The sequence below is a fragment of the Podarcis melisellensis genome (assembly GCF_964234715.1).
Source record: "Podarcis melisellensis genome assembly, chromosome: 8".
NCBI lineage: Eukaryota > Metazoa > Chordata > Lepidosauria > Squamata > Lacertidae > Podarcis > Podarcis melisellensis.
In genome coordinates, this window is record NC_138540.1 from 20,867,095 (window position 1) to 20,893,646 (window position 26,552).

Below are 26,552 nucleotides of genomic sequence, written 5' to 3' on the forward strand. Positions count from 1 at the left end.
CCTTGGCAAGTTCACCGCATCTGATGACAGCATCTCTGCTAGGGGGCACCACCGTTCGGTGGTCAAGCTTTGCACGCAGACGGTCCAAATTTCAATCCTTGGCGACTCCAGCTAAAAATGGTCAAGAAGTGCTTGATGGAAAAGATCACAGACCCTGGTGAGAATTGCTGTTGCCAGTCAGAACAGGCAGTGCATCTACTTGTTCTGACTTGGTAGAACATGGGAAGCTGCTTTATCCAGCTTAGTACCATCTACTACACTGACTGGCAACAGTTCTCCAGGCAGAAGAACTCTCCTAGCCTTAGCTGGGGGACTGAGCCTGCAATCTTCATGCAAAACAGAAGTTCTGCCACTGGTCTGCTAACCTTCCCCAGAAACCAGCTGTTGAGGAATAACCACAGTGGCAGGGAAAGTGCTTTGCAGGGTGTCCAGTCCCTTACTGTTGCTGTGCCGGGAAATCCTGGGGAGCTGCTGCCAGTCAGAGCAGACGGCGCTGGGCTAGATATAGCAAGGGCCTGAACTGGAGATAGGCAGCTTTATATTATTCTGAGATTTTTCCCTGCCACTGTAAACCAAAGATGTGGAGCGGTGGCAGGAAACTGACATGGGCTGGTGTAGCCATCAGAGTGGACCTACTGAGATTGATGGACCTAAGTTCATCGTGCCCATTAAGTTCAATGGGTCTACTCTGAGGAAGGCTGGCACTCGAGACAACCCATGGATGCCCTGCAAAAGCACAATTCCCAAGATTATTATTTTTATTGGGGGGGGGGAGATTGCTATCACTGCAACTCCAAACAGCTGAAAGATGAGTGTGCAGTTGTGCAGAGAGAGATAGAGAGAGACAGAGAGAGAGTGTTGGGAAGAGTAAACAGGTGATTGCAAAAAAAAAAACCCGTCCTCATGATTGTCACTATAATGTCACAGCCTTTCTCACAAAGCATGCCATTGTCACCACATCCAAAAGCACAGACCTGATAACACTTTGTCATTTTGACTGGCTTGACATTTTTAACTTACACGCACAAAATGGGCAGAGAGGAAACCGAAACATATAGAGGCTATTCCACATGACCCCAAAGTAGAAGTGCTAACACAGCCTTGTCCAAATTTCTGATAGCTGCGATGCTTCCGTGTATTATTATTATTTTTAATAGAAGCTGGCAGAAAGCTGCAGTCACTCTCACCATGGCCCAAAGCTTTGTTTTTAAGTGTCTCTTCATTTGGGTCCCCTTCCGACTCTACAATTCTATCTACGATGTGGGTGTTCCTCCTAATTCAAAAGAAAAGCCCAGAGCAGCAGCTTATGCAGATACATAAGAAGCAACCTCCCATGACAGTAGGCCAGTTCTGCTGCCTCTCCTTTTTGGGAGCTAGACGCTGTATGCGGAGATGCACCAAAATGACATGCTCCCAATGGAGGCTATTTGGAAGGAGGAAAGCCGAGAACTTTCTCATCCAGAGATGCAACAGGCATCCTCAGCCAAAAGCAGTGAACTCTGCGATGGCATTTCTCCATTAGGTGTGTGGATCAAGAAGCCACTTCCAATGCACAAGTTATTTGCCTTCCGAGGCTCCCCATCGTATCTCTGGATGAGTCAGTAGTCTTAGTTTACTTCTTTCTCATCAGCCTCCACTGGGTTTGGGCAATTGCCTCTGACAATTAGGTATATGGATCAATGCCCCAAGACCAGTGGAGGCTGATGGGAAGGAAGGAAGCCAAAAGCGGCAACTCACACATAGCCAGTGAGCACCCTCCTCCTCCGGCGAGTCCTGCGGGCTGCTACAGGAACTCTTTGACAATGTACATTTGCTCATATGACGCCAAGAAACATTAACACGCTTAATTATTTCAGTTAATTTATTTCTTGCCACACAAGTAGCCATCCAAACGGCTCCAGCCCAGTTTGGAAATTTCAGTGCTAGCAATTTTATTCTGCTGCAGAAGTTTGTTATAGTAGCAATTGCACCTTTTCCTGTCCATTGATAAGCACAGCCATCTATATTCAACTGCCAAGCAAGTGCGCCATGTTTTGTACATCATAGAATTCTGCATTCTCGCTCAGCTTTTTAAAAAGCATTTTTAAGAAGATCTAGCTCTCATCGTTGAGAAGCCGAGCTTGAAAACATAAGCATGTGGACTGGAAATCAGCAAAACCGTTAAGTGATGCGGAAGTGAGGGTGGGTGGTGGGTACAGGGAAGACCACGTCCACACCATACATTCAAAGCACTATGATACCACTGTAGACAGGCATAGCTTCCCCCACAGAATTCTGGGAGCTGTAGTTTTTAAGGGGTGTGTTGTTAGGAGACCCTCCCATTCCCTACTGTAGAGCTACATTTCCCAGAGCGGGAACACAAAATGACCAAGCCAAACCCGGGAGGAGGGCAGTACTGGGTTCATTCACCCCCATGGACAGTAGAAGCTAGTTCATGAAGACATATGGGGCACTGCCCCACCAACTTCAGATGCCTTCAATCCACCTGCCTATATCTCTTTCTTACAACCAGTCCAAGGACTGCAAAGGACTTTAAAAAAAAATGGTAAAGACCAACATTTCTGACACTTCAAAAAGCTTGCTGCTGTGTGCAAAACATTCTCATTTCTGAAGTCCAGCGATCCGCCAGCATTTGCGCCAGGCCAGACTGTGGATGCTGTAGCTCAAAGTACAGGAAAACACTCATTTAAAAATGAGGGGGGGGGGCCCTCACAGAAGACAGCCAGCAGTCCACATGAGCATTTGGGGAGGGGGATGGACGGATGTGGAATGAGAAGGCCGGTCCCCCCCTTTCCTCCTGATGAACAAGCTATACAGGCCAGCTTGCACACAGTACACACAATGGGAAGTATTGCTGGCTCAGTGCTATCAACACAGCTTATAAAACCAATGGTCAGTTAAGTGCTTAAATCTCAAATCGCCCAGAAGAAACAAATAGGGCGAAAACAGATAAAATACATGTGACAGAGAATGCAACAACTTGTAAACCTGGGGGTTGCATCTCACCTTTCTCATTTGCCTAGAACATGGACACTCCATGCCAATCAAATACTATATCAACACTATACCTTGTCCATCTTACTGAAGAATCAGGTGGGCATTTTGGCTCTGCAATTTACTTTTTAAGCAGCACTCACATAACGTTCAATACTTGTCCACCTTTCACTTTACTCACCTCCCCAAAAGAGAGTCAGGAATATTTTTACAAAGTTGAGGTGTGTTTGTGTGATCATGGTGTCACTAGTGGGTACTAACCAATAGGCACTGACCACACTCAGCTTTTCTCCAATGTTTCTAGAACTGGTTTGTTCTTGGTGGTTTTGTGGCCTTTGTTCATAGATGCAGGAAAATGTATGCATGTACGTATGCTTTCATGTCAGAAAAAAACCCCCACAGATTTTCAAAACCACTCTCACCACGCTTAAAATTTTATGTCTGTTTTTGATCTTCTTTGGTGGCAATCTTGGAAGTTCATGCCCATCATTTATATGAAGTGCTACAACAATAGCCCAGCAGAGATGCAGAACAAGAACGGCAGCTGGTTGTCACTCCAGGACAAGAATGGGGGAAGTGTAGCCCTCCAGATGTTACTGAACCACATCTGCCATCTCTGACCATGCTGGCTGGGGCTGGTGAGAGCTGGAGTCCAGCAACATCTGGAAGACCACAGATTTCACCCATCCCTGCTCCAGAACGAGAAGTGAAAACAGCACCAGGGAGATGTGAAACTGTCCAAACAGTAACATGGTTGGGCAAAGTTTAAGTGGTTTCCCTCCTAAAGGAAAGCCAGCTTATTGAAGTTCATTCACTCAGTGATTTTCACTATCTCAATCTATTGCAAGACAGTAGTAACCTCAAACATCCACATACATTGTACAGGTTTTTGAAAGAGATCATGAAGAAGTGCTAAGCAACCCACTTTGCAATCCTAAATTTCAAAAAGGATCCACCATTATCTAGGGCAAGGCTGCGGAACCTGTGTCCCACCGGAGTTCTTCAGAGTCTGATTCCCATCAGTCCCCATCCAGCATGGCCAACATCAGGGATGATGGGAGTTGTAGTCCAACAATATCTGGAGGGCTGCTGATTCTCTGTCCCTGACCTAGGTCAACCACAGTGTGAAGGAAAGTATATCAAGTGACACACAACCCCTGCTTCCCATTCTCATTTGGGTGGCAGGTCTATGACACAGATATGGGGAATTGCTCAAGCCGTAAGTCCGTACTTTGCTTGGCACTGGTCAGAACACAAACAGCTACATTTGATTGGCATTTCAAGCTTCCCATCGAAGGACTGGGACCACTTGAGTCCAATGCCATCTCTAAACAGGGTATGTATCCCATCACTGCAGTATTCCTGAGGGATGCCTCTCCAACCTTGTGAATCCTTCAAGGTGGTCCTGGGGTCATTCTATATTCTTATCAAATCACAAGTATGTAATTGTCTCTGATGCACTGGTGCATTTTGATGCTTAAAGTTACTGAACAGGTAGCTAATTTCCCCCTCTACCCTGCATACAAATTTGGAAGCAGGTGGTAACGGAAACGTCTGTCAGCCCTACGTGACTCTTGTGTGTATCGGCTTCTATTGGTATGTGACAGTCACTGCCGCGTTTATTTTTATCAGTGCTGTCGTTGTTTTAAATTGGGTATGTAACCAGAGTCAGATTTTGCTGTTTGCAAACGCTTAGATGAAAAGCCACTGGGTGCAATGAAAGGCCAAGTTGAATTTATTCCTGCTTTCTTATACAGAAAGCAAGCTGGACACTGAACCCCTTTTCTCTGGCATCGGCTGCTTTTGCCTTCAGTGCAGGGGGAAAGCAAATGCTAGCAGCTGATGCCACAGAGAAAGAGAACAGAGCTGAGAGATGGATCTCCTTGTTCCCTTTAGCAAAGAGAAACAAGAAACAGCGAGCGTGAGCAAACAACGGAGGCAGGAGCAGGACTTGCCCAAGGTGGACAGGAGACCTCTTGGCCCAGCTGCTTGTGGTAAGTGGCAGACACTTCGTAGTTTCATGGTTCGGAGAAGTCCAGTGCACAATTCAGACCTGAAGACATGCATGCAGGGAGAAGGACAGCGGTGGTGAACTTGTCACCTCATCCTTCAGGACAAAGTGCCCAACTCTCTACCAAGTGAGTTATTTCCTCCTTTCTTAGGGCAATCGCTTGGTGTAGATCCAGGCACCATGTAGCATGCAAACAAGGCCTGAATAGTAAAATGAAGAAAGGAAGCAAAACCTTGGCACAGAGCCAGATCTTTCACTTATGATTGGATACAGGACTCCCATAATGCACCACTTGCAGACACACCTTAGATTTTATGGCTACTGGCTAGCACTGTCCTTTTCATAGCAAAAGAAGAAAGGTCCCCCCTACTCCCAGATGGAAATAAAGTAACCAGAACATTTTTAAAAAAACAAAAGAAGGTGCAAATATGCATGACTGGAGAATTGGGTGTTGTTGCTTTTTAAAAGCACTATATAAAATGCTATTTTTTGATTGAGAACACAGTATAATTGCACTGGGGAGAGGATGCCACAGATACCAAAGCTCATTAGGGTATGTGAAGAGAACACCAATCAATCACATTGGTCAGGGTAGGGGAAGCAGAAGGAGAATTTAAAAAAAAAAAGATTCCACTGATTTGCAGATATCTAAGTTTCCAGGATTTCTGTTCCTCGTTTGCTTGCAAACATCAAGAGTCAGGAAGGCGTGACATGCAAAGGACAGTCCGAATAGTTTCTCCCCCCCCCCAACCTCTCTGTCTCCACCCCTATTTCTTTTCCAGCGTCAATTTGCAAACTTAAAAAAGGAACCCCAAGAAAACAAACCCTCCGCACAAGAGTCTTTTGAAGGCACTTCTTGTTCACATAATGTCAACGAAGAATTCGCAAGGGTTGCCCATGGCCTTCTGGAACGACTGGCGGCTGCCGGTCAGCTCGGGGGGGACGGAGGCGAGTTCCCGCACGGGGGGCCCCCCAGGGGGCCCACTTGTCCCATAGACTTTGGGGCCCAGCTTGGGGAGGCTGCAGAGCGGAGGGATGCCTGGAGGCCCGTGCGAATGGCGGCTGTGTGGGCTCCTCTCGCTGGGGGCAGCAGAGGCGCGGCTGTGGTGGCTGAGCTGGCTGAGCTGGCTGGCCGGCCGCTCGCGCCGAAGGACGCTCCCTGCTACCCCGCTCCGGGCAGTGGGATCCGATTCGCTGCCGCTGCCGGCTGACTTGCGGTCCTTATCCCGAGCCAGGGTCCTCCGGCTTTTCTCGCTGTTGCTTCGGTTAGAGCCGCTGCTTTTACTTCCTGGGGGGAAGGAGGGAAGGGAAAGGGAAGGGGGTCAGTGAAAGGGGAAAGAAACGCAAGTGGCACCGACGCCTGCCGATCAGCGGCAAAGAAATAACAGATGAAGCAGCAAGGATACATATGGTCCCGCACGAGGTTCGCATGCGATGGATGGCTACAGGACTCGGGTGAGCACAACTGCCGGGGCAGAAGCGGGCGTAACTTTTTGTCATGCATGGATGTCCAGAAACTACACCGAAAACCTCATAGAAGCAACGCAGCAACACTTTCAAAAAGGAGGAGAAGTGATAATTTGGGGGGGGACACGCTGGAGTAAAAAAAAAAAAGTAACAGCAAAGGGTGTATTCTGTTTCATAATAGTAACGAAAAGCAACCCTGCAGAAAGATTCACACGAATGTTTATTTCGAAATGTCCTGAAATCCCAAGTATCTGCAAGTGTGGACCTGTAACCAAATGCTGCACTGTATTCTCCCTCCTAAAAGCCCTGCTTGGGTTCAGGGTTCCAGCCGGCCGCTCCCTCTAAGCGTGGCCTTCCACATTTTTCCAACGGACACTCTATGTTGCATGACTGCGGAGCATGCTCAGTCTTCAAGGTCATGCAAGTCTCTTGGAGGATTTGCCCTCGTAAGTTGTTTGCTTCTGATGTGTGGAGTGGCTGGTTTGGTCTTTGGTACTTCTGCAATCCTTGGGATACCTCTGCATGTACCAATACCTCCCTCTTGTTTCTGAGTGGCCTCATCTTAGCTACAGTCCTGTTGGCACTCACCATCCAAGTTTGCTGTTAGAAGAATCAAAAGTGGCTTTCCAAGAAGCATAGCTGCTGACCAGGCATGCACACAGAGTTTGTATTTGGCTGCAGTTGCTTTCATGCAGAGAGTTATTGCAAGCTGCAAGAAGTTATTCTGTGTACTTAGGTATCCAAAATATTGTATTAAAACACACACACACACACACAGGCAAGGGAAGAACAATGAGTTCTCCATCTTTGATGCCTGAGACAGCAGAAACTTGTCTCAACAGTCCAACAGCCCTCAAGCTGGCCAAAGATCCAGACCATGGGAAGAGCATTCTGTGAACCATCTAGAGCAGCGGTTCTCAACCTGTGGGTCCCCAGAAGTTGTTGGACTACAACTCCCGTCATCCTTGAGCTCTGGCCTTGCTAGCTAGGGGTGATGGGAGTTGTAGTCCAACTCTGGGGACCCACAGGTTGAGAAAGGCTGATCTAGAGAAAGAGTTTGTGTGTGTGTTTGAGTATGTATACTCCACAAGAAAGGACTCTAGGATCTGCAGCTCTAGCCCTTTATTGACCATCACTCCTCAATAAACTCCCAGAAGAGAAAGCAGATTCCATCTGGAATGTGTGACGTTTCAGAAGGCAGCATTCTGTCTCCTTAAATTCCTGCTAGCTCTCAGACTGGGAGTAGATCTAGAGCTCTCAGTTTTGCCATCTAGCTGCTCAGTGGAGGTCAAATCTCCATCAAAAGCAAAGTCTATTTCACAATGGAGCTCTCCAAGGTCCTGAAGAACTTCAGCAATTCCTGCTTACTAACTGAATCTGAGGGATGCGGGTGGCGCTGTGGGTTAAACCACAGAGCCTAGGACTTGCCGATCAGAAGGTCAGCGGTTCAGATCCCCGCGACAGGGTGAGCTCCCATTGCTCGGTCCCTTCTCCTGCCAACCTAGCAGTTCGAAAGCACATCAAAGTGCAAGTAGATAAATAGGTACCGCTCCAGTGGGAAGGTAAACAGAGTTTCTGTGCGCTGCTCTGGTTCGCCAGAAGCGGCTTAGTCATGCTGGCCACATGACCTGGAAGCTGTACGCCGGCTCCCTTGGCCAATAAAGCAAGATGAGCGCCGCAACCCCAGAGTCGGTCACAACTGGACCTAATGGTCAGGGGTCCTTTTACCTTTACCTTTAACTGAATCTGACACCCTGTAAACTGCAATCTGCTGATCAGCACTGGAGAAACTCCAGCCAAACTCTCCAGTGAAAGCTTTGCTTCCTATTCTGCAGGCTGTCCCAGCTCAGATGGCTGGGCAGCCCAGGATAATTCAAAAGGAAACAAAAAGGACAGAGGGGCAGAGAGAAGAGCATGGGGTGGAGAGGCACGCTAAGAGTTTCAGAATGGGGGAAGACACAAGAATCTAGATGATCATGCTATATACGAAGCAATAATATCAGTTTTCAAGGGAGGTGTGTGAGACGCTTACCAGTCCCAGCCATTCCTTTATGAATCCTTCAGTCTAATGCTTGCTCAGGACAAAACAAGGGAATAACAGTTACAAAAGAAAAGGGGGGGAAAGCTTCAAGTGAAATGACACACAACTGCAGCAGCCACAGCAGCAATGCACTATTAGGCAGAAGGTGGTGAAGGGAAAAGCAACACACTGCCCCCATCATGCTCTCTGCTCCCACTTTCCCACATATCTTTGTGCCTAATACAGCATAGCCCTTGCACCTGTGAATTCAAGAAAGGACATCTCTCCTCATAGCAACCTGCTTAGTACAGTCTCCTGCCAAGGCTGTTCTTGGATGCTCATATGTGGAGGTATAAATGACTTACCGTATTTTTCGCACCATAGGACGCACTTTTTCCCCTCCAAAAATGAAGGGGAAATGTGTGTGCGTCCTATGGTGCGAATGCAGGCTTTCGCTGAAGCCTGGAGAGTGAGAGGGGTCGGTGCGCACCGACCCCTCACGCTCTCCAGGCTTCGCGGACCTCTTCGCAAGGAGCGGGAGCGCTCCGGCTCCTTGCGGAGAGTTGCCAGCATGCCGAAGCCTGCGCGCGCTGAGCTCAGCGCGCCCAGGCTTCGCGGACCTCTCCGCAAGGAGCCGGAGCGCTCCGGCTCCTTGCGGAGAGTTGCCAGCATGCCGAAGCCTGTGCGCGCTGAGCTCAGCGCGCCCAGGCTTCGCGGACCTCTCCGCAAGGAGCCGGAGCGCTCCGGCTCCTTGCGGAGAGTTGCCAGCATGCCGAAGCCTGCGCGCGCTGAGCTCAGCGCGCCCAGGCTTCGCGGACCTCTCCGCAAGGAGCCGGAGTGCTCCCACGGCTTGCAGAGAGCTGCCTGTTTGCGGGCTGGGGTCGGGGGAAGCTCGAGCTTCCCCCGCCCCAGCCCCGCGCCTGGGGGGGAAAAATAATTTTTTCCCCTTTATTTCCCCCCCCAAAAAATGGGTGCGCCCTATGGTCCGGTGCGCCCTATGGTGCGAAAAATACGGTAGGTCCCAAACATTCCCTACAGACCCTCTCAGGTGTGAATCTAAGCAGGCAGAGTGAGTGTGGCTTGGCACTTCCACTGCCCTCTGAAGTTCAAGGTGGCATTGGCTTGGGAGAAGGCATTCTCTGTGGCTGCACAAATTCACCGCACAAAGTTCAAAATATTTTCTAAATGATGCAGATGCAACCTTAAAAAGCAGCCCAACTCGCTGTTTTAGCAACTAAACTTAAACAAGTCTTTGTTGGACAGGAATGCGGTAGGCTGGACATGTGACAGCCAGAATATCCAAATTCTCTTTCTCTCCCCCCCCCCACACCTTTTGTTTTGTTTTTCAGAGCTGATCTGTCATTACCAAAAATAATGCTTATTTTTAGATGTGAAATGTTAAATTACTGACTCTGCTGTGACTATATGCTTTAGATTATAATCTGGCCCATGGAGAGGGACCGTTTTGATTTTTGCATGGAGCCTAATAACATATAATACGAACGCTATCAATGGGTGTTTTTTAACGCTGCTATGGTTTGTATCTGGCCACCAATGTAGGCAACACAACACTACTCCCTCCTCCAGAAAGATGACACTGACACAGTTTGCAGGTAATGTTGAGCCAAACTATGGCTTAGCATGAACATACAAACATGTGGGTTCTCTGGGCTAAGATCATGGCCAATGAACTCCTCCCTAGTACTACTACTACTACCACTACTACTACTAATAATAATTTATTATTTATACCCCGCCCAGCTGGCTGGGTTTCCCCAGCCACTCTGGGCGGCTTCCAACATAACATTGAAATACAATAACCTATTAAACATTAAAAGCTTCCCTAAACAGGGCTGCCTTAAGTTGTCTTCTAAAAGTTTGGTAGTTGTTTTTCTACTATTGCAACAACACTACCTGGGGCTAAGCTATGGTTTGACTTAGTGTTATGTTCAAGCCTGGGCTCATGGTTTGTTTCACTTCAAACAAAGCACAAGTGGTAAATGCCAAAAAAACCTTGGTTAGAGTTTGTGGTTTGTCTGCAGCAAGACAAACCATATACACCAAACCATGGCTTAGCTCCGGGTAGTGCAGCAGTGTCAGGAGAGGACTGCTGTGGCTGGGATCTTCATTTCAGGAACCGGTGCCTTTAACTCACATATGCTAAACCATGGCTTGGCTCGCCATTTAATGTGAACCAGGTCACCGAATCTATGCAGGCAGCTTGTTTAAAACAATCATTGACTGGCCTTCACATTGCAGCAGAACGAAATCGATTCCATGCATGATAGACAAAGGGAGTCATGAGAAGAGGAGAGAGGAAAACCAAACCAAGGGGTGGGGGAGAGGGAAGAACTAAGCAAACGGCCAGCAGGAATGGAAATCATGGAAGGGGAGATGCACACGCCAGAGAACCTACCTTCACTTTGCTGGCTCCCTGCGCTGCCGCTCCCATAGCTGAAGCCTGGGTCCTGGTAGGCCGGCGGGAAACACGGAGGGGCAAGGGGGTATTGGTAAGGATAGCCTTGCCCCAAGGGCCAAGGCGTGGCCGGGTGTGGGAGGGGGCCCAGGGTGTCTTGGTCTGAAGCTCCGCTGGAACCGTTGTTAAGGTTCAGTGCAGCCAGATCTGGAGACGGAAAGGAGAAAACGACTTCCATGATGGCGCAGACACACAGAACAATATGGCTCAGGGGCAGAGTATGTGATTTGCATGCAAAAGGTCTCAGGTTCAATATCTGGTATCATCAGCTGGGGCTAGGAAGGACTTGAGACCTGAGACCCGGGAAAGCCATTGCTGACCAGACCCTTCCCCAAAGGGTGTAAGGAGGGGGACTTACTGCCACAGAGATCACCAAAGACGTAGTAGCACTGCTCTGAGAACGTGATTTTGTTCACAGTGTGCCTGAGGTAGCCATGTTTCAACATGCTGCTGGCGTACTTCCGGGCCTCCCTTCGGTCTTTAAAGCCCTCCACGTGCGTGTAGAGCCAGTCGACCACGTCCGCTCCTGCAAACAGCAAGGGGAGTAGTCAAAGGGGGGGAAACACCACCAATTTGGTAATTCCACACCACCCCCCACCTATCCACCCAAACCGGCACTCCTGGTAAAAATGACAACTTGTTTATTTTACATTGCCTGTGCCCTCACTTGCTTTCAGTCCCCATTGCCCTCGCTTGCTTAGTGTGGTGTAGTGGTTAAGAGCAGTGGACTCGTAATCTGGGGAACTGGGTTCGCATCTCCGCTCCTCCACATGCAGCTGCTGGGTGACCTTGGGCTAGTCACACTTCTCTGAAGTCTCTCAGCCCCACTCACCTCACAGAGTATTTGTTGTGGGGGAGGAAGGGAAAAGGAAATTGTTAGCCGCTTTGAGACTACTTAGGGTAGTGATAAAGCGGGATATCAAATCCAAACTCTTCTTCTCCTTCTCTCAGTGATATCATTATGTAGCCAAATCTGGTTTGGCAAAGAGTATGCAGATTGCTTAAAACTACTGAAGCTGGGGGAAACATGTTTCAGATAAATATGTCACAGAATAAGTGGGAGTAGTAGCTGGTGCTATGTTCCCTCCTTGAAACCATGGTTTGCCAACCATACTTTCAAGCCCTGGTTACCATGAACTCCAGGTATTGTTAACCACAGTTACGGCTGGTGCTGTGGACAAAACCAATAACTGTGATGGGGAAGAGTAGGAAGAATTGAAGGGGGAAAGGAGGAGGAGGAGGAGAGGCTGCTCACTCCCTGTGGTTAAAGGATGGACTGCATCACATTTGCACTGCCCCATGCTCTTGTGCAAACCTGGTGCCCTCCAGTTGTTTTGGACTACAAATCCCATCAGCCCCAGCAAGTAAAGGCTGTCTCATGCTACACCGTGATAGAATCATAAAATTGGAGCGTTGGAAGGGACTGCCATCTAGCCCAACTGCTATGTTCACTCCCTACCTGTTCCGGGGAAAAAACACACAAGCTGTGACAGTAATTCACAATTCCTCATCCAAGCTGGCAGGGTAGCAAAGTGGCACAAACCGTAATCCAGAACAGGAAAGGGAATATTTTGCCTCCAGAGTTGACATCGCTGTATGCTGGAATTTCATTGGCTCAACTCAGCCTTCCCTGGCCTACAACTCCCATCAGCCCCGGCCAGGAATGACCACTGGTCAAGGATGATAGGAGCCGGAGTCTGGCAGCATCTGAAGGGCACCATGATGGTGAAACCTCAATTTAGTAAGGTGCCTTCACCCCCACCCCCAGCCACAGAAGCAGGAGTCACTCACCTATTACTGCATTGGAGATGGTGATTTTTAACCACATCCTGTCCCGAATCTCAAGGCCAGAATCCGACAACTGCATAACCTTGACAATGGTGGCCATGTCGCTTTTAACAGTTAAAGGGGATTCGTCCAGCTCTGGAAAAAAAGGAAGAGCAGACAGAGATGTTGCTATAAAGGAAACAAGGAATGGATGGAGGCTGAGAGGGAAAGCAGGGGGTGGGGTGGGGGAAGCAGTTTTACGCAAGGACCGCCTTGCCATGAGGAAAGCTGAGGTGGGCATTTTAGCATGGAGGTTGCAGAGAAAGAGAAGGACCTGACCATGAGGTAAAATCGGCCACCAACTCCTCCTGCACAAGCCTAACTGAAATAAACTTCAACTAAGCGAGAGAGAAGTAGACAGGATTTGAGGAAAACTGGTCCCCTCCATTTTGTCCGCCTCATTTAGAGGCGATAAACAAGAAAGGCATTGGTTCTGCAGTACTTTGGCTGAAATGTGAAACTCATTGCTGATGGGGGCTGATCAGGGCAGCAGGAGACTACTCATCATTACAAACCTACATCACGACATGGAGCAGTTCTGAGGGGATTCTGGGGGAGAAATGATAGCTGCCCGAGGCCACCATTTCCCTCCTCAGAATGGTGAAAGGGATCATTCCGGCAATACTTTGCATGAGTTGTGAAACTTATCACAGGTGGAGGCTGTGGTGGCAGGGTGTTGTTGTTTAGTCGTGTCCGACTCTTCGTGACCCGATGGACCAGAGCACGCCAGGCATTCCTGCCTTCCACTGCCTCCCACAGTTTGGTCAAACTCATGCTGGTAGCTTCAAGAACACTGTCCAACCATCTCATCCTCTGTCGTCCCCTTCTCCTTATGCCCTCCATCTTTCCCAACATCAGGGTCTTTTCCAGGGAGTCTTCTCTTCTCATGAGGTGGCCAAAGTATTGGAGCCTCAGCTTCAGGATCTGTCCCCCTCATTTTCATGTTACCCATGATGATGCTGAGTTGCTTCCAACTCAGTTATGTCCAGAGGAGGCCCATTGAAATGAATGAACCTATGGTAGCCACATCCATTATCTTCTATGGGTCTGCTCTGAGTGGGACTGGCATCAGGTACAACCCAGAGTGACTTTCTGAGGGGATCTGGGGGGGAGGGACAATGGGTGCCACAAACCAGCATTTTCTTCCCCCTCAGAACAAGGCGAACAAAAATGGAAAAGAGACGGCCATTTTCTCTTCAAAGCCACCCAAAAATCCAGTGGAAAGTTCTTGTTTGTGAACTTCCTGCCTTAGGGAAGTGAATTAGCAGCAGTTGGGCCTCCTCTTTCAGGTACCCAAACACCTCAGGCCCAGGCCTGAAGACTACACTGGCAAATCCTGCGTGGCTTCTCTTCATTTCGGCATGGCTTGTGCTGAAGAACAGACAGCATGGAGGCCAGCAAGAAGGGGGTGGGTGTCATTATTTGGATGCACCAAAGACTCTTGAGCTTTCAAATAAATTTAATTGAAATCTCTTGCTTTTAATAGAGAACCTTGTCTAAAAAGGAGACCGCCCGGGGTGTATGTGAGAGAACTTTTAAATTGAAGTGCCTGTGCTGCAGCTACTTGGTGCTTTATTGGGGAGGATATCTATATCTCTGTTTATCCAAATTTCATGTCAAGAATTCTATTGCACAACTGCATTCTGTGAATGACACATGTATCTGGACTTTTTGTGTAATTTAGGCTTTCTTCCCATTACTGTTATTATTATTATTATTATTATTAAATAAATTGGATGTGAAACCCACACTAGCTGAAGAAGTATATCTGAGATACTTCTATCTATCTTTATCACATACAGCCCCACTTTAAGGGTGTTCACAAGTGAAGTATTCCAGATTAAAAGTGATGGTGTCACTAAGGGCACTTCCTTGGTCATGAAAGGTGTGGGGATGGTATAGGGAGGGGCTGACTAGAGTCACGTCAAACTGCCGTTCTGGCCTAGGGACCTGCTCTCAACCTGCCCCCGGGCTGTACCACCTTGCTGGGCTATACCGCTTCACCTGAAGGAGAGAGATGCTCACACGTTTGAACGCCCTCTCTGAGCAAGTGAAAACAAATCCCTGCATACTGAAAACTCACATGTCCGGGAGAAAAGCCCTTCTCTCTAACAGGCTAGTTTTCTACATGGAGGAAAAAATATTTATTTATTTGGGGGAGAATCCAGAAAACGAGGGGGGGGGGAGAGGAAAGAATCAAGGATAGAAGCCAGGTAGTCAAGGCCAACCTGGCAATTGCCCTAGACTAAAAAGTCAAGATTGAACCAGAAGCTTCTATATATCAGGCCAGCAGGGAGACCAATGGGGTGCCAGGGTGGGTGGAGCCATCTAGGCACCCAGGGAGGCTGCCCTCAATAATTTTTGAACTACAACTCCCATCAGTCCCTGGGGCAGAGAAGGGGAGGGATAGATAGATGATAGATGAATAGATAGATAGATAGATAGATAGATAGATGATAGATAGATGATAGACAGACAGATAGATAGATGATAGATAGATAGATAGATAGATAGATAGATAGATAGATAGATAGATAGATGATAGATAGATAGATAGATAGATGATAGATAGATAGATAGATAGATGATAGATAGAGGATAGATGATAGATGATAGATAGATAGATAGATAGATAGATAGATAGATAGATATAGATAGATGATAGATAGATAGATAGATAGATAGATGATAGAGATGATAGATAGATAGATGATAGATAGATAGATAGATAGATAGATGATAGGAAAGAGAGGAGTTGGCAGGGGAGAGAGAGAAAAGAGGAGAGAGAGACCCTGGAGTTGATGAGAGTTGTAGTCCAAAACATCTGGAGGGCATCAGCTTGGCGAAGCTGCACTACCGGAACACATCTGGATTTAATTTTTTTAATGGAGCTACAGCACTGAATCATTCCCCACAGAAACTTTGGGATCCACTTATTTTTCCATGCTTATGTCATCTGTCAGAAAAGGGGGGGAGCGCATGGTGAAGGAAGACTTGGGAACACACAGATTCAGGCCATGCACCCCCTTGCGACACCAGAAGAACAGCATCACCCACCACTTGCCGTTTTACCCACAAAGGCTCCTGGGTCCCGTTTGCAACCAATTCTCGCCAGGTGCTCTGCGGCAACGTTTGGCTTTGGCAGGAAGTTAGTTTGGTTAGTAGCGGGGAAAGCAACCTGCGGTTTGGGTTTGACAACGTTCCGATTTGAATGTGTGGGGAGCAATCAACGGGGAGAGCCCATTGTGAGGGTTTTATGTATTGGTGTGTTTGGGAGGGGGTGTGCGTGTAGGAGACTGGCAAGACCACAGCAGAAACCACGTGGGGATGGAAAGACTGCAGCTGCCTGTTTTGGTTCCTACACAGCAGCAACTGGTATTCAGAAGCATACTGCCTCTCACAGTAGAAAGAGAACATAGCTGTCATGGCTAGTAGCCACTGATAGAATTCAAGCTGCCCTCCAAGTTGGAAGCCATCAACATCTCTACATCTTCTGGAAATGAATGCTATAGTTTGCTTGTCTCCCCCTTGGAGCCAGCTGAGAAGAGGCTTGTAAAAGCCAAACAGCCTACCGTATTTTTCGCTCTATAAGACGCACCAGACCACAAGACACACCTAGTTTTTGGAGGAGGAAGACAAGGGAAAAAATATTCTGAATCTCAGAAGCCAGAACAGCAAGAGGGATCGCTACGCAGTGAAAGCAGCAATCCCTCTTGCTGTTCTGGCTTCTGGGATAGCTGTGCAGCCTGCATTCGCTCCATAAGACGCACACACATTTCCCCTTACTTTTTAGGAGGGAAAAAGTGAGTCTTATGGAGCAAAAAATACGGTATTTAAATCCACTGAAAAAGACCCTCAGAACTGCATCCCAAGGGTCTCTAACGTCTGGGTGGTGTCAGCCTAAAACGTTATCTGTGGGAGAAGCCTCCTCCGTCCTTCCATGGATACCCTTTAGGAAACCTGCCAATTTTAGCTGTAGATTTATTTATATATATATATTTTAAAATCCTAAGTAGTCCTTACTCCAGCAACGTCATTGTGAGGGTGGTCTCACATTGCTATCTCCCCAAAAGAATGCAAAGAATGTCACAACAGCCAGCGGCAAGCTGTCGGCAGACAGCCAAAGGCGCTAACAATCTCAAGTATGCACAGAATAGTGCATGCATGTGCCAGGGGCAGGGGACTTCAGATCAGTGTTCCTCAACCTGGCGCCCTCCAGGCATTTTGGACCACAACTCCCAACAGCCCCACCCAGTACAGAGACCGCCAGGTTGGAGAAGGCTGCTTTGGCTAAAATAAAGGCAAAGTGAGATTTTTTTTTTTTTGCTGATCTTCACAGGAAGCTGTCCAGCTAGCTCAGTTCAGCCCGCACTGACTGGCAACTGCTCTCCAGGTTTCTAGCCCTACCTGGAGATGCCGGGGATCAAACCTGGGACCTTCTGCATGTGAAGCAGATGCTCTACCACTGAGCTATGTCCCTTCCCTTCTCTCTGCAGGATGGTACTGTAAAGGACTCCGAGGCTTCAACCGGTACCTATAGCAAGTTTTTTCGGAGTGGTAGGGGGGGTTGGGCAATAGCCCTCCAACCTAAAGTATGCCCATCTTTGCACCACTATCCAGTGTAGGGTAGTGGTTTGAGTGCTTCAATAGGACCTGGAAGACCAGGGTTCAGGTCCCTTCTCCTTCGGGTATGAAGTTCACTGAGTGACGTTGCTCCAGTCACTGCCTCACAGGGTTGTTGTGAACAATGTACACCACCTTGAGTTCCTTGGAGGAAGAAGGTTGGGTGTGAAGGGCTAGAAGCCGTTCGAAAAGGCGAAGATATTTGAATGGGAAAAGAAAAGAAAAAGAAAATTCCCCCCAGGCCTGTGCTTTACTAATGTAAGAAGAGTTCTGCTGAGCCCTTTCTGGTCCAGCAGCTCTCTAGCCACTGTGGTTAATAGATACTGACAGCCTTATGCCCTGTGAATTTGCTAGTCCCCTAGCAAATAAGCAAATGTCCTTTAATGAGGACATCAGAAGGGCCCTGAAGCTGAATCAGACCAATGGCCCATCTAGTCCAGCAACCAACCAGATGCCCAACTGGGAATCCTGCAAGCAGGACCCTGAGAGCATCACCAGCTCTCCCAGCGTTCAACACCCAGCACCTGACATTCAGAGGCCTCCTGCCTCCTATAGCAGAGGTAAATCACAGCTGCCGAGGCCTGGCAGCTGCTGATAACCTTATCCTTCTGGGTTTTGGATGGCCATGGGTGAAGGGAAAACAAGTTTTATGCTCCCCACAGCATTGTTGTTGCTGGAGCTCTTTTGCTTTTGGGGTTTCTTGTGTTGTGTGTGTTTTGTTTGGAGTTTTGTTTGTTTGGCTCTACACTGCCAGCCCTGCGCAGGAGGAAATAACCTGCCCGGTCCTGGCGGCAGTGTGACTTACTTTCCGAATCGGGAATTGAGCTTGTTAGTGAGGAGCTGGTAGAGGTGATGGTGCTCATGGAGGGGCTCATACCGTAACGGGGGTACGCTCCCGTCAGGGCCGTGGTATGAGAGATCCAGGCAGCGGGGTCGATCGGCCGCACGGGCTCAGCTGGAACGCGAGAGAAAATGGGGAGGGAGAAGAAAGGGTTAGCAGGCGCACTCTGTGGCGGTTCATTCTCTTTCCTTTCAAAGCTTACCGTATTTTTCGCTCTATAGGACACACCCGACCATAGGACGCACCTTGTTTTAGAGGGGGAGAACAAGAAAAAAAATTCTCCCCCTCTCTACTCAGCGCCCCTTCAGCGAAGCGGCAAGAGAAATAGAGCCCCTTCCATTTCTCCTCCCGCTTCGCTGAAGGGGCGCTGCACAGCTCTCCCTCTCTGCTGAAGCCAGGAGAGTCTTGCTCTCCCGGCTTCAGCAAAAGGAAGCCTTTGGAGTGCAGCGTGAGGTCCCGCTGCGCTCCAAAGGCTTCAGGCAGCTATCCCTGAAGTCTGGAGAGCGAGAGGGGTCAGTGCGCACCGACCCCTCTCGCTCTCCAGGCTTCAGCAAAAGCAACGTGTAGCCTCCGGAGCGTGGAGGGAGCGCTCCCTCTGTGCTTCAGAGGCTTCGCATTGCTATCGCTGAAGCCAAGGAGCCTGCATTCACTCCATAGGACGCACAAACGTATCCCCTTAATTTTGGGAGGGGAAAAAGTGTGTCCTAGAGAGCGAAAAATACGGTATATCCTGCCTCCCTAGAGAAGCATTCAAGGTGGCTTTCGGCACACAAAAAAGCTACGTGCAGCATGGCTCCTGAAACCTCCCCCTCTTCCCCACCCCCAGACCACTTGAAAATGGCTGAGGGTCTTAGCAAACCCTTAACAAATGTCTCTATAATGTACAGTGCTGGATGCTAGGTGGTTCCTAATAGTATCTGTATTGCTTCTCACATATATTTGCATGTTATTGCATTCCGCATAATTCAAAGTGTGAATACAATGAAATACAATATTCATTTTCTTTTATTGTTTCACCCAATTTACACACCGCTTGGTTGTAAACCACAATAACAACCTCAAAGCAGTTTACGGAAAAGGTAGAACAATAAGATTGTCAATAAAAACAATTAACAACAATAATTTGAAACGTTCAGAGAGATTAAAACCATCAGTAAACTAAAAGCAGATGAAAACACGAATCAGCGTTCTAAACACCTGGGTAAGCTTGTCAAAAGAAGGAGATAAGGAAAACACAATTAAATATCAATATTTTATATTTATATCTATGTTGTGAACTGCCGTGAGATCTATGGGTATAGGGTGGCATACAAATTTAATTAATCATCATCATCATCATCATCTTCCAAAACCTTCTGACATAAAAGCTGCCTTGACTGCCCCTGCTAAAAAGGCTCTGCGTCCTGGGTAGCTATTGGCCAGTCTTCTGAAAGCATAAATAAGAAGCTGGGCTTTCTGCCCTTGTCTAGCCAATCAGAACAGGATTCTGCTTGTTTCATTTCAGGGTCCAGCTCAAACCTACAATTTCAGTTCCAGCAAATAAACTCTGGGCTGGAGAACACACACCCCTTCGAGGCTGAATCCAAGGTAAGGCTGGTGGGGCCCATAAATACAGATAGCTTTAGGAAGAGTCATAAGGTGTCTAAAGCTTTCACTTTACTGGTCAAAGTTCAGGTCAGAATAGTATTTAGTTCTGAGTCTCTTCCACCCTTCCGTAAGAAATATGGATCAGGTAGACTGCATGTATAGATTTTTACTTTTCAAAAAGGTAAAAGTAAAGGGACCTCTGACCATTAGGTCCAGTCGTGGTCATGTGGCCAGCATGACTAAGCCACTTCTGGTGAACCAGAGCAGCGCACGGAAATGCCGTTTACCTTCCCGTCGGAGCAGTACCTATTTATCTACTTGCACTTTGACGTGCTTTCAAACTGCTAGGTGGGCAGGAGCAGGGGCTGAGCAACGGGAGCTCACCCCATCACGGGGATTTGAACCGCCGACCTTCTGATCGGCAAGCCCTAGGCTCTGTGGTTTAACCCACAGCGGCACCCGAGTCCCCTTTTACTTTTTATCTATGTCATTTTAAATTGTTATTGATATTAATGTTGTATTTTTAGTTTTAGATTTTATGATTTATGTGGAAATGTTTCCCATTTGGTTGTGTACCTTTTGATGTGTTCTATTTGTTGTTTATGACTTTTGTTATGTTGGTGATTATGTAAATCTTGTCATGCTGTTTTAACTACGGATCTAAACCATCCTTTCTCAACCTGTAGGTCCCCAGATGTTGTTGGACTACAACTCCCATCACCCCTAGATAGCAAGGCCAGATGATGGGAGTTGTAGTCCAACAACATCTGGGGACCCACGGGTTGAGAAATGATGATCTAAACCCTTTTTGGGGGAGATTCAGGTTAAAGTTGTTGAGCCTTTTTTAGGGAAGGAAGTCCCGTTTGGGGGGGGGATCAGGGTCAAACTTGTTGTGCTTCTTTGGGGGAGGAACATTCTGTACTTTGCGGGGTTCAGTTCAGAATTGTTGAACTATTTTGGGAACGTCCCGCTTATGTGCAGGTTAAGGTCGAATAAATGAAAACAGGCGCTCAGCAGTGATAGAGCACTAAGGAGACAGTCAGCCTACTGCAATCTACTAAAACCTCCCAGGGATTGAACAGTCAATCCAGAGCGACCTGTTGGACATCCCTGATTTAGAAGATGAATCCATTTTATTGGTTGACTCCCTAGATGTGTGTTCTTCAACCTCAGGTCCCCGGATGTTGTGGGACTACATTTCCCATCAGTCCCAGCCAGCAGGACAAATAGTCGGGGTTGGTGGGAGTCGTAGTCTAACAACACCTGAAGATTACATAGCCTCCCCACTAGCATCACTGCTCTAGATCAAAAGTTTCCCTCTTTCTACATCAGCAGCAGCAGCACCACTCCTTTATAAAACCTCGTGGACGATCAGTGCCATGAACTGTGTGTGCTTTAAGCTGTTCGCAATGGCTGGATCACTCACCTCTGGGGATTGTGAAATAACTCCGGGGCGTCGGATCCCAGCATTTGGCCACTGTTAGGCTGATAGGGCTGGAGAAAAAATATAGAAAACAGATATATATTATGAAGGGAACGAAAACAGAACACTCAAAGGAATGATCTTATTACGTTCTGTCCATGGCTTCCCACCAGCTACATGGTTCCAGGTTCCTAATCTCACCACCTCTCCGCCCTTTGATTCTACGTTGAGCTCATCACTCAATAAAGCTCAAGTGCTAGAGTCCATCTCAGACAACACCGCTTCAAACTCACAGGGGTGGGAAGGAGAGAGACCTTATTTTGATTGCCCCACCCGGTTAAAACTCAACAACAAAAAACGACGACACCTCACTGCATCTAGTAAACTAGTGCGCCAAGGAGAAAACTTCTAATCCTCTCTGTGCCTTGAGATACCAGTTTTCTACACGCAGGAAGTTTTAACAAGAATAACTTGGAGGTTATCTGATATATCATGTCCTCACATCTCCTCCCTCCATGCAGCCCAGTGTGGGGCAAACCCCAAAGCACTCACTGTGAGTCTCAGGGTCTGGGTTTTGAGGACTTGACAGTCTTATTTACACAGCCCCCCGAATACACCACAACATTGTCTCTTCATAACCCCGAGCCTGAACCCAGGCTGATTTTGGGAGTCAAATCAAATGAAATCATTTATTATACAGTCTCAGACCAGATAAAACACAGCACACAAAGGATGAAAAGCATGAGCGTTAAAACACACACTTGTTTAAAATACAATATAAGACAAAGGACAGATTTGGGGAGGTTGCTCTCTGCACTGGCTGCAGTCAATGAGCTGTACCAAGTTTTACTCAGAGTTAAGCCTCTGAAATTGGGACGCAGGTGGCGCTGTGGGTTAAAGCCTCAGCGCCTAGGACTTGCCGATCGAAAGGTCGGCGGTTCGAATCCCTGCGGCGGGGTGCGCTCCCGCTGCTCGGTCCCAGCGCCTGCCAACCTAGCAGTTCGAAAGCACCTCCGGGTGCAAGTAGATAAATAGGGACCGCTTACCAGCGGGAAGGTAAACGGCGTTTCCGTGTGCGGCTCTGGCTCGCCAGAGCAGCGATGTCACGCTGGCCACGTGACCCGGAAGTGTCTCCGGACAGCGCTGGCCCCTGGCCTCTTAAGTGAGATGGGCGCACAACCCCAGAGTCTGTCAAGACTGGCCCGTACGGGCAGGGGTACCTTTACCTTTACCTAAGCCTCTGAAATTAGTGCTGACTCCATTAATGTTAATGGGTTTACTCTGAGTAGGACCACCACCGGATACAAGACAACAACTGCAGGTGTAACACAAACGCACAGCGCCCTGGCTTTGCTATGATCACTCACCCCGGCTTGGAGACGATTTCCCGCAAGACCCGCACTGCGTCATCGTTGCTCATGTTCTCAAAGTTGACCTCGTTTACCTAGAGTGCAACAGGTGAGGAATCTGTTATCGCCAGGGGTTTCCCCTCCAAATCATAAGAAGATGAAGAGGAGACTTGCTTTGGGTCAGATCAAAGGCCAAGCATTCCGTTCTCAATGTAGCCAATCAGAAGCACAGGTGGATTATGGGGAGGAAGCACTGGGCGCCAAGCCGAAAGGGCACTGCAGCGGGTGCCACAAGAATGACAAACAATGGAAGGCAAGAGGCACGAGGGGGACAAATAACAGTGGTGCACTGGGTGCCGCTGAAATTCTGAAGCGCAAAATCTGCCACTGTCAGAAGCCCAGGAGGAGGACATGAGCACAACAGCTGCCTCCCAGCTAAACACTGAACGCTCATCGCTGAGAGCCCTGCTCCAAGGAACTACATCAGGTGTGGGGATCCTGTGGCCCTCCAGATGTAACTGGACTCCCATCAACCCCAGCCAGCATGACCGAAGGTTCCCCACATCTGGCATACAAGGATGGCTCAGTCCTCAATGTGGCCCTCTAGACCTGTCTACCTGGCCCTCGGGAATCTCGTCAGGACACACCACCTCCCCAGCCCTGCTTAACATCCTCCTGGGGTGTTTTTGCCTGGATGGAATGCGTCCTTCAACTCGGATGATGCCTCTTTCTTGACAAGGTGGAGGACAGAGAGGTGTGTGTGTGGAAACCAACCTGCTGTACAAAGATTAAATTTTAAAATCATTGCTCCGCCCACTTTTGCCTCTGGCCCCAGCCACAAGTGGGAGCATCTCCACCCCCATCATCCAGCCTGGACACTGAGGTCCAGCAACGAGGGCCTTCTGGCGTTTCCCTCACTGCGAGAAGTGAGGTTACAGGGAACCAGGCAGAGGGCCTTCTCGGTAGTGGCGCCTGCCCTGTGGAACGCCCTCCCAGCAGATGTCAAGGCAATAAACAACTATTTTACTTTGAAAAGACAACTGAAGACAGCCCTGTTTAGGGAAGTTTTTAATGTTTGATGCTGTATTGTTTTTAATAATCGGTTGGAAGCCGCCCAGAGTGGCTGGGGAAACCCAGTCAGATGGGCAGGGTATAAATATATTATTATTATTATTATTATTATTATTATTATTATTATTATTATTTGGCCCCCAGAAAGCTGCCTGCCAGCAAATTACCAACAGGTCAAGAGCCTCATCCTGCGCTTGCAGGAATTCATGGTGCCCCACAAATGTAGAATGCGATGACCCCGTAACAGCAAGGCTCTCAAAGAGGATTATTAGACCAATTCATGGAGGATAAGGCTATCACAGGCTATTAGCCACAACGGCTCTGCTCTTCCTCCATGGCTGGAGGCTCCTGATTACCAGTTGCTGGAAACCACAGGAGAGGAGGGGGCTCTTGTGCTCCGGTCTTGCTGGTGGGTGTGATGGGACGATGAGCTGCTTGTGCGTAAAATGCAAGTCCCTCAGAGTTTGATCAGGTTTTCAAACCTCTGCCTGTGACGGAGCCCCTCCAGCATGGCTGCGTCAATCACTAGTAGAATCCGAAAGTGGCTGCTTTCGGAAACGTTTCCAACATAAAAGCTCCTTAACGGAAACACGTCGTCTGGCCTCTCGGCGTGACAGTTTCCGTCGAGGTGTGGGTGTCCCTATAGGAGGTCCTGAGACCTCCCCACTGGTTTCGCTTGAAGCGTCTCTGAGCCATCCCTCCGACTCACTTTCCCTTGGAGTTCTTGCTCGCCCTCTACTGGTTCCCTCTTCCGCTGCTACTGCTCTCTCAACCTCAGGGAGCCTTTGCACCTGCGGCGCTTTAGATGTCAGTTCCCTGACATCCACCTCCCCTCCAGGGCCCCCTTCACCCCCTCCCGTCTCCTCTCCTACTGGCGGTGAGGAGGTAAAACCCCTGAAAGAACCTCCCTCATCTTCCGACGTTGCGAACACTTCCTTCCACTTGTTGCTGTTCCTACTCTCTAGGTACTCTTCGTCATCAGAGTCCACTCCATCTCCCAACTCCGACTCCGCGAACCCTTCCATTTCCTCTTCCTCATCGGTGGTGCCGAAATACTCCCTCCTAAACCTTGCTATAGGCTGAGGTTTCCTCGGGAACCTTTGGTGGAACGTTTCTGTTAAAACCTCGTCATTGACTTCCTCTGCACTTACCCAGGTGTTTTCTGACTCCGGTTCCCCTTCCCACGCCACCAAATACTCCACCTGATTACCCTTCCACCTGGAATCGAGGATTTCCGCTACATGATTGCGGCGTTCCCTCTCTTCCAAGGCTGGTCCCCTGACGTGCTCCCCTTCACGTCCCCCCCTGTATGGTGACAGTAACGACCTGTGGAACACTGGGTGCAATTTCATGTGGTTGGGTAATCGGAGTTTGAAAGCTACCGGGTTGACCTGCTGAATCACCTCAAAGGGTCCCAATCTTCTGGGCCTCAGTTTCTTACAACCCCCTTTGAACGGCAACCCTTGGGTTGACAACCACACTTGATCCCCCACCCTTATGGTTTCACCTTCCCTTCTGTTCTTGTCTGCCTGCTTCTTATATTGTGCCTTGGCCCTTTCTAAGTTGAGCTGGAGCTGCTGATGGATGGCTTCCATCTCTTCTACAAAATGTTCAGCCGCTGGAACGCTCCATCTCTCCCCTCCTTCCCCTGGAAATGCCCTGGGGTGACACCCGTAATTAGCCAAAAAGGGACTCATCCCTGTGGACACATTCTCCGCATTATTGTAGGCAAATTCTGCCAACGCCAACTTTTCGACCCAATCGTTCTCTCTGTCATTGACATAACACCTAAGATATTGTTGAAGAATGCCATTTGCCCTTTCCGCCTGCCCGTTGGTTTCAGGGTGCCGGGCAGTTGAAAAATTAACTTCCACGTGTAGCAAGCTCATGAGCTTCCTCCAGAACCTGGAAGTAAATTGTTTGCCTCGATCTGAGATCACCCTCGAGGGAGCCCCGTGCAACCTAAAGATATGTTCCACAAACAACTTCGCCGTTTCTTCCGCTGTGACTGCATGTGAGCATGCTACAAAATGGCACATCTTAGTTAACAGGTCTACTACTACCATGATGGCTGTTTTCCCCTTGGACCTTGGCAGATCCGTCATAAAATCTATTGATATCGCTTCCCAAGGCCGTTCTGGTGTGGGTAAAGGTTCTAATAACCCTGCCGGCGCCCTTCTTTCCCCTTTGGCTCGCTGACATTGGTCACACCCTCTTACATACTCCCTTACATCTTCCCTCACCTTAGGCCACCAAAATTCCCTGGTAACCAACCACATGGTTTTGTGTTGCCCAAAATGTCCCGCCGTGGGGCTATCATGCAACTGCTTGAGTACTCTCCCCCTCAATTCACCTTCGGGTATATACAGTGCCCCTTTGTAATACAATGCCCCATTTCTTTCCTCAAAACCTCCGGGGCTCTCGCCCTCCCCCCTGAGACCTCTGAGCTTATCCTGGGCATATTCATCATTTTCCGTTTCCTCCACCAGTTCCCGTTGCCCCACCAGCGCCGCCCCACACACCCAGCGGTCCTCCGGGATGACATGTCTCTCTTCGATCACCTCCTCCCCTTCCCAATATTCTGGTTTGCGTGAGAGCGCATCCGCCCTGATGTTTTCTGGGCCTGGCACATAACAAATCTCAAAGTTAAATTTGGAGAATTCCTGTGCCCATCTCACTTGTCGTTGGTTGAGCACTCGAGCTGTTCTCCAATACTCTAAATTTTTGTGGTCGGTGCACACTTGCACCTTGTGTTGTGCCCCAATTAATAAATGTCTCCACCTCCGGAATGCTTCGTGAATGGCAAGTAGTTCCCTGTCATACACCGTGTAATTCCTCTCGGACTTATTCAGTTTCCGCGAGA

At 48.5% G+C, this 26,552-nt stretch overlaps 1 protein-coding gene and 1 long non-coding RNA gene across 4 annotated transcripts in view; one reads left to right on the forward strand and one right to left on the reverse strand.

Moving 5' to 3' along the window:
- Positions 1-4,932: 4,932 nt before the first annotated feature.
- On the forward strand, positions 4,933-5,421 carry LOC309376991. Its single transcript, XR_014171335.1, has 2 exons — positions 4,933-5,079; positions 5,115-5,421. It is a non-coding gene; the product is annotated as an uncharacterized lncRNA (long non-coding RNA).
- Positions 5,422-5,570: 149 nt separating this feature from the next.
- DVL1 (dishevelled segment polarity protein 1) overlaps positions 5,571-26,552 on the reverse strand; it is a 95,412-nt gene continuing 74,430 nt past the window's right edge. Inside the window, exons 9-16 of one of the 3 annotated variants that reach the window (XM_081923608.1) lie at positions 22,637-22,713; positions 21,273-21,340; positions 18,224-18,373; positions 12,760-12,891; positions 11,327-11,494; positions 10,909-11,115; positions 8,505-8,543; positions 6,192-6,293 (exon numbers count right to left, since the gene is read on the reverse strand). In XM_081923608.1, the coding sequence (XP_081779734.1) occupies positions 8,533-8,543; positions 10,909-11,115; positions 11,327-11,494; positions 12,760-12,891; positions 18,224-18,373; positions 21,273-21,340; positions 22,637-22,713 (813 nt within the window). In that variant the 3' untranslated portion in view covers positions 6,192-6,293; positions 8,505-8,532. Of the gene's footprint in view, positions 6,294-8,504; positions 8,544-10,908; positions 11,116-11,326; positions 11,495-12,759; positions 12,892-18,223; positions 18,374-21,272; positions 21,341-22,636; positions 22,714-26,552 lie in introns of all 3 variants that reach the window. The other 2 variants (XM_081923607.1, XM_081923609.1) reach the window with 2 other exon arrangements.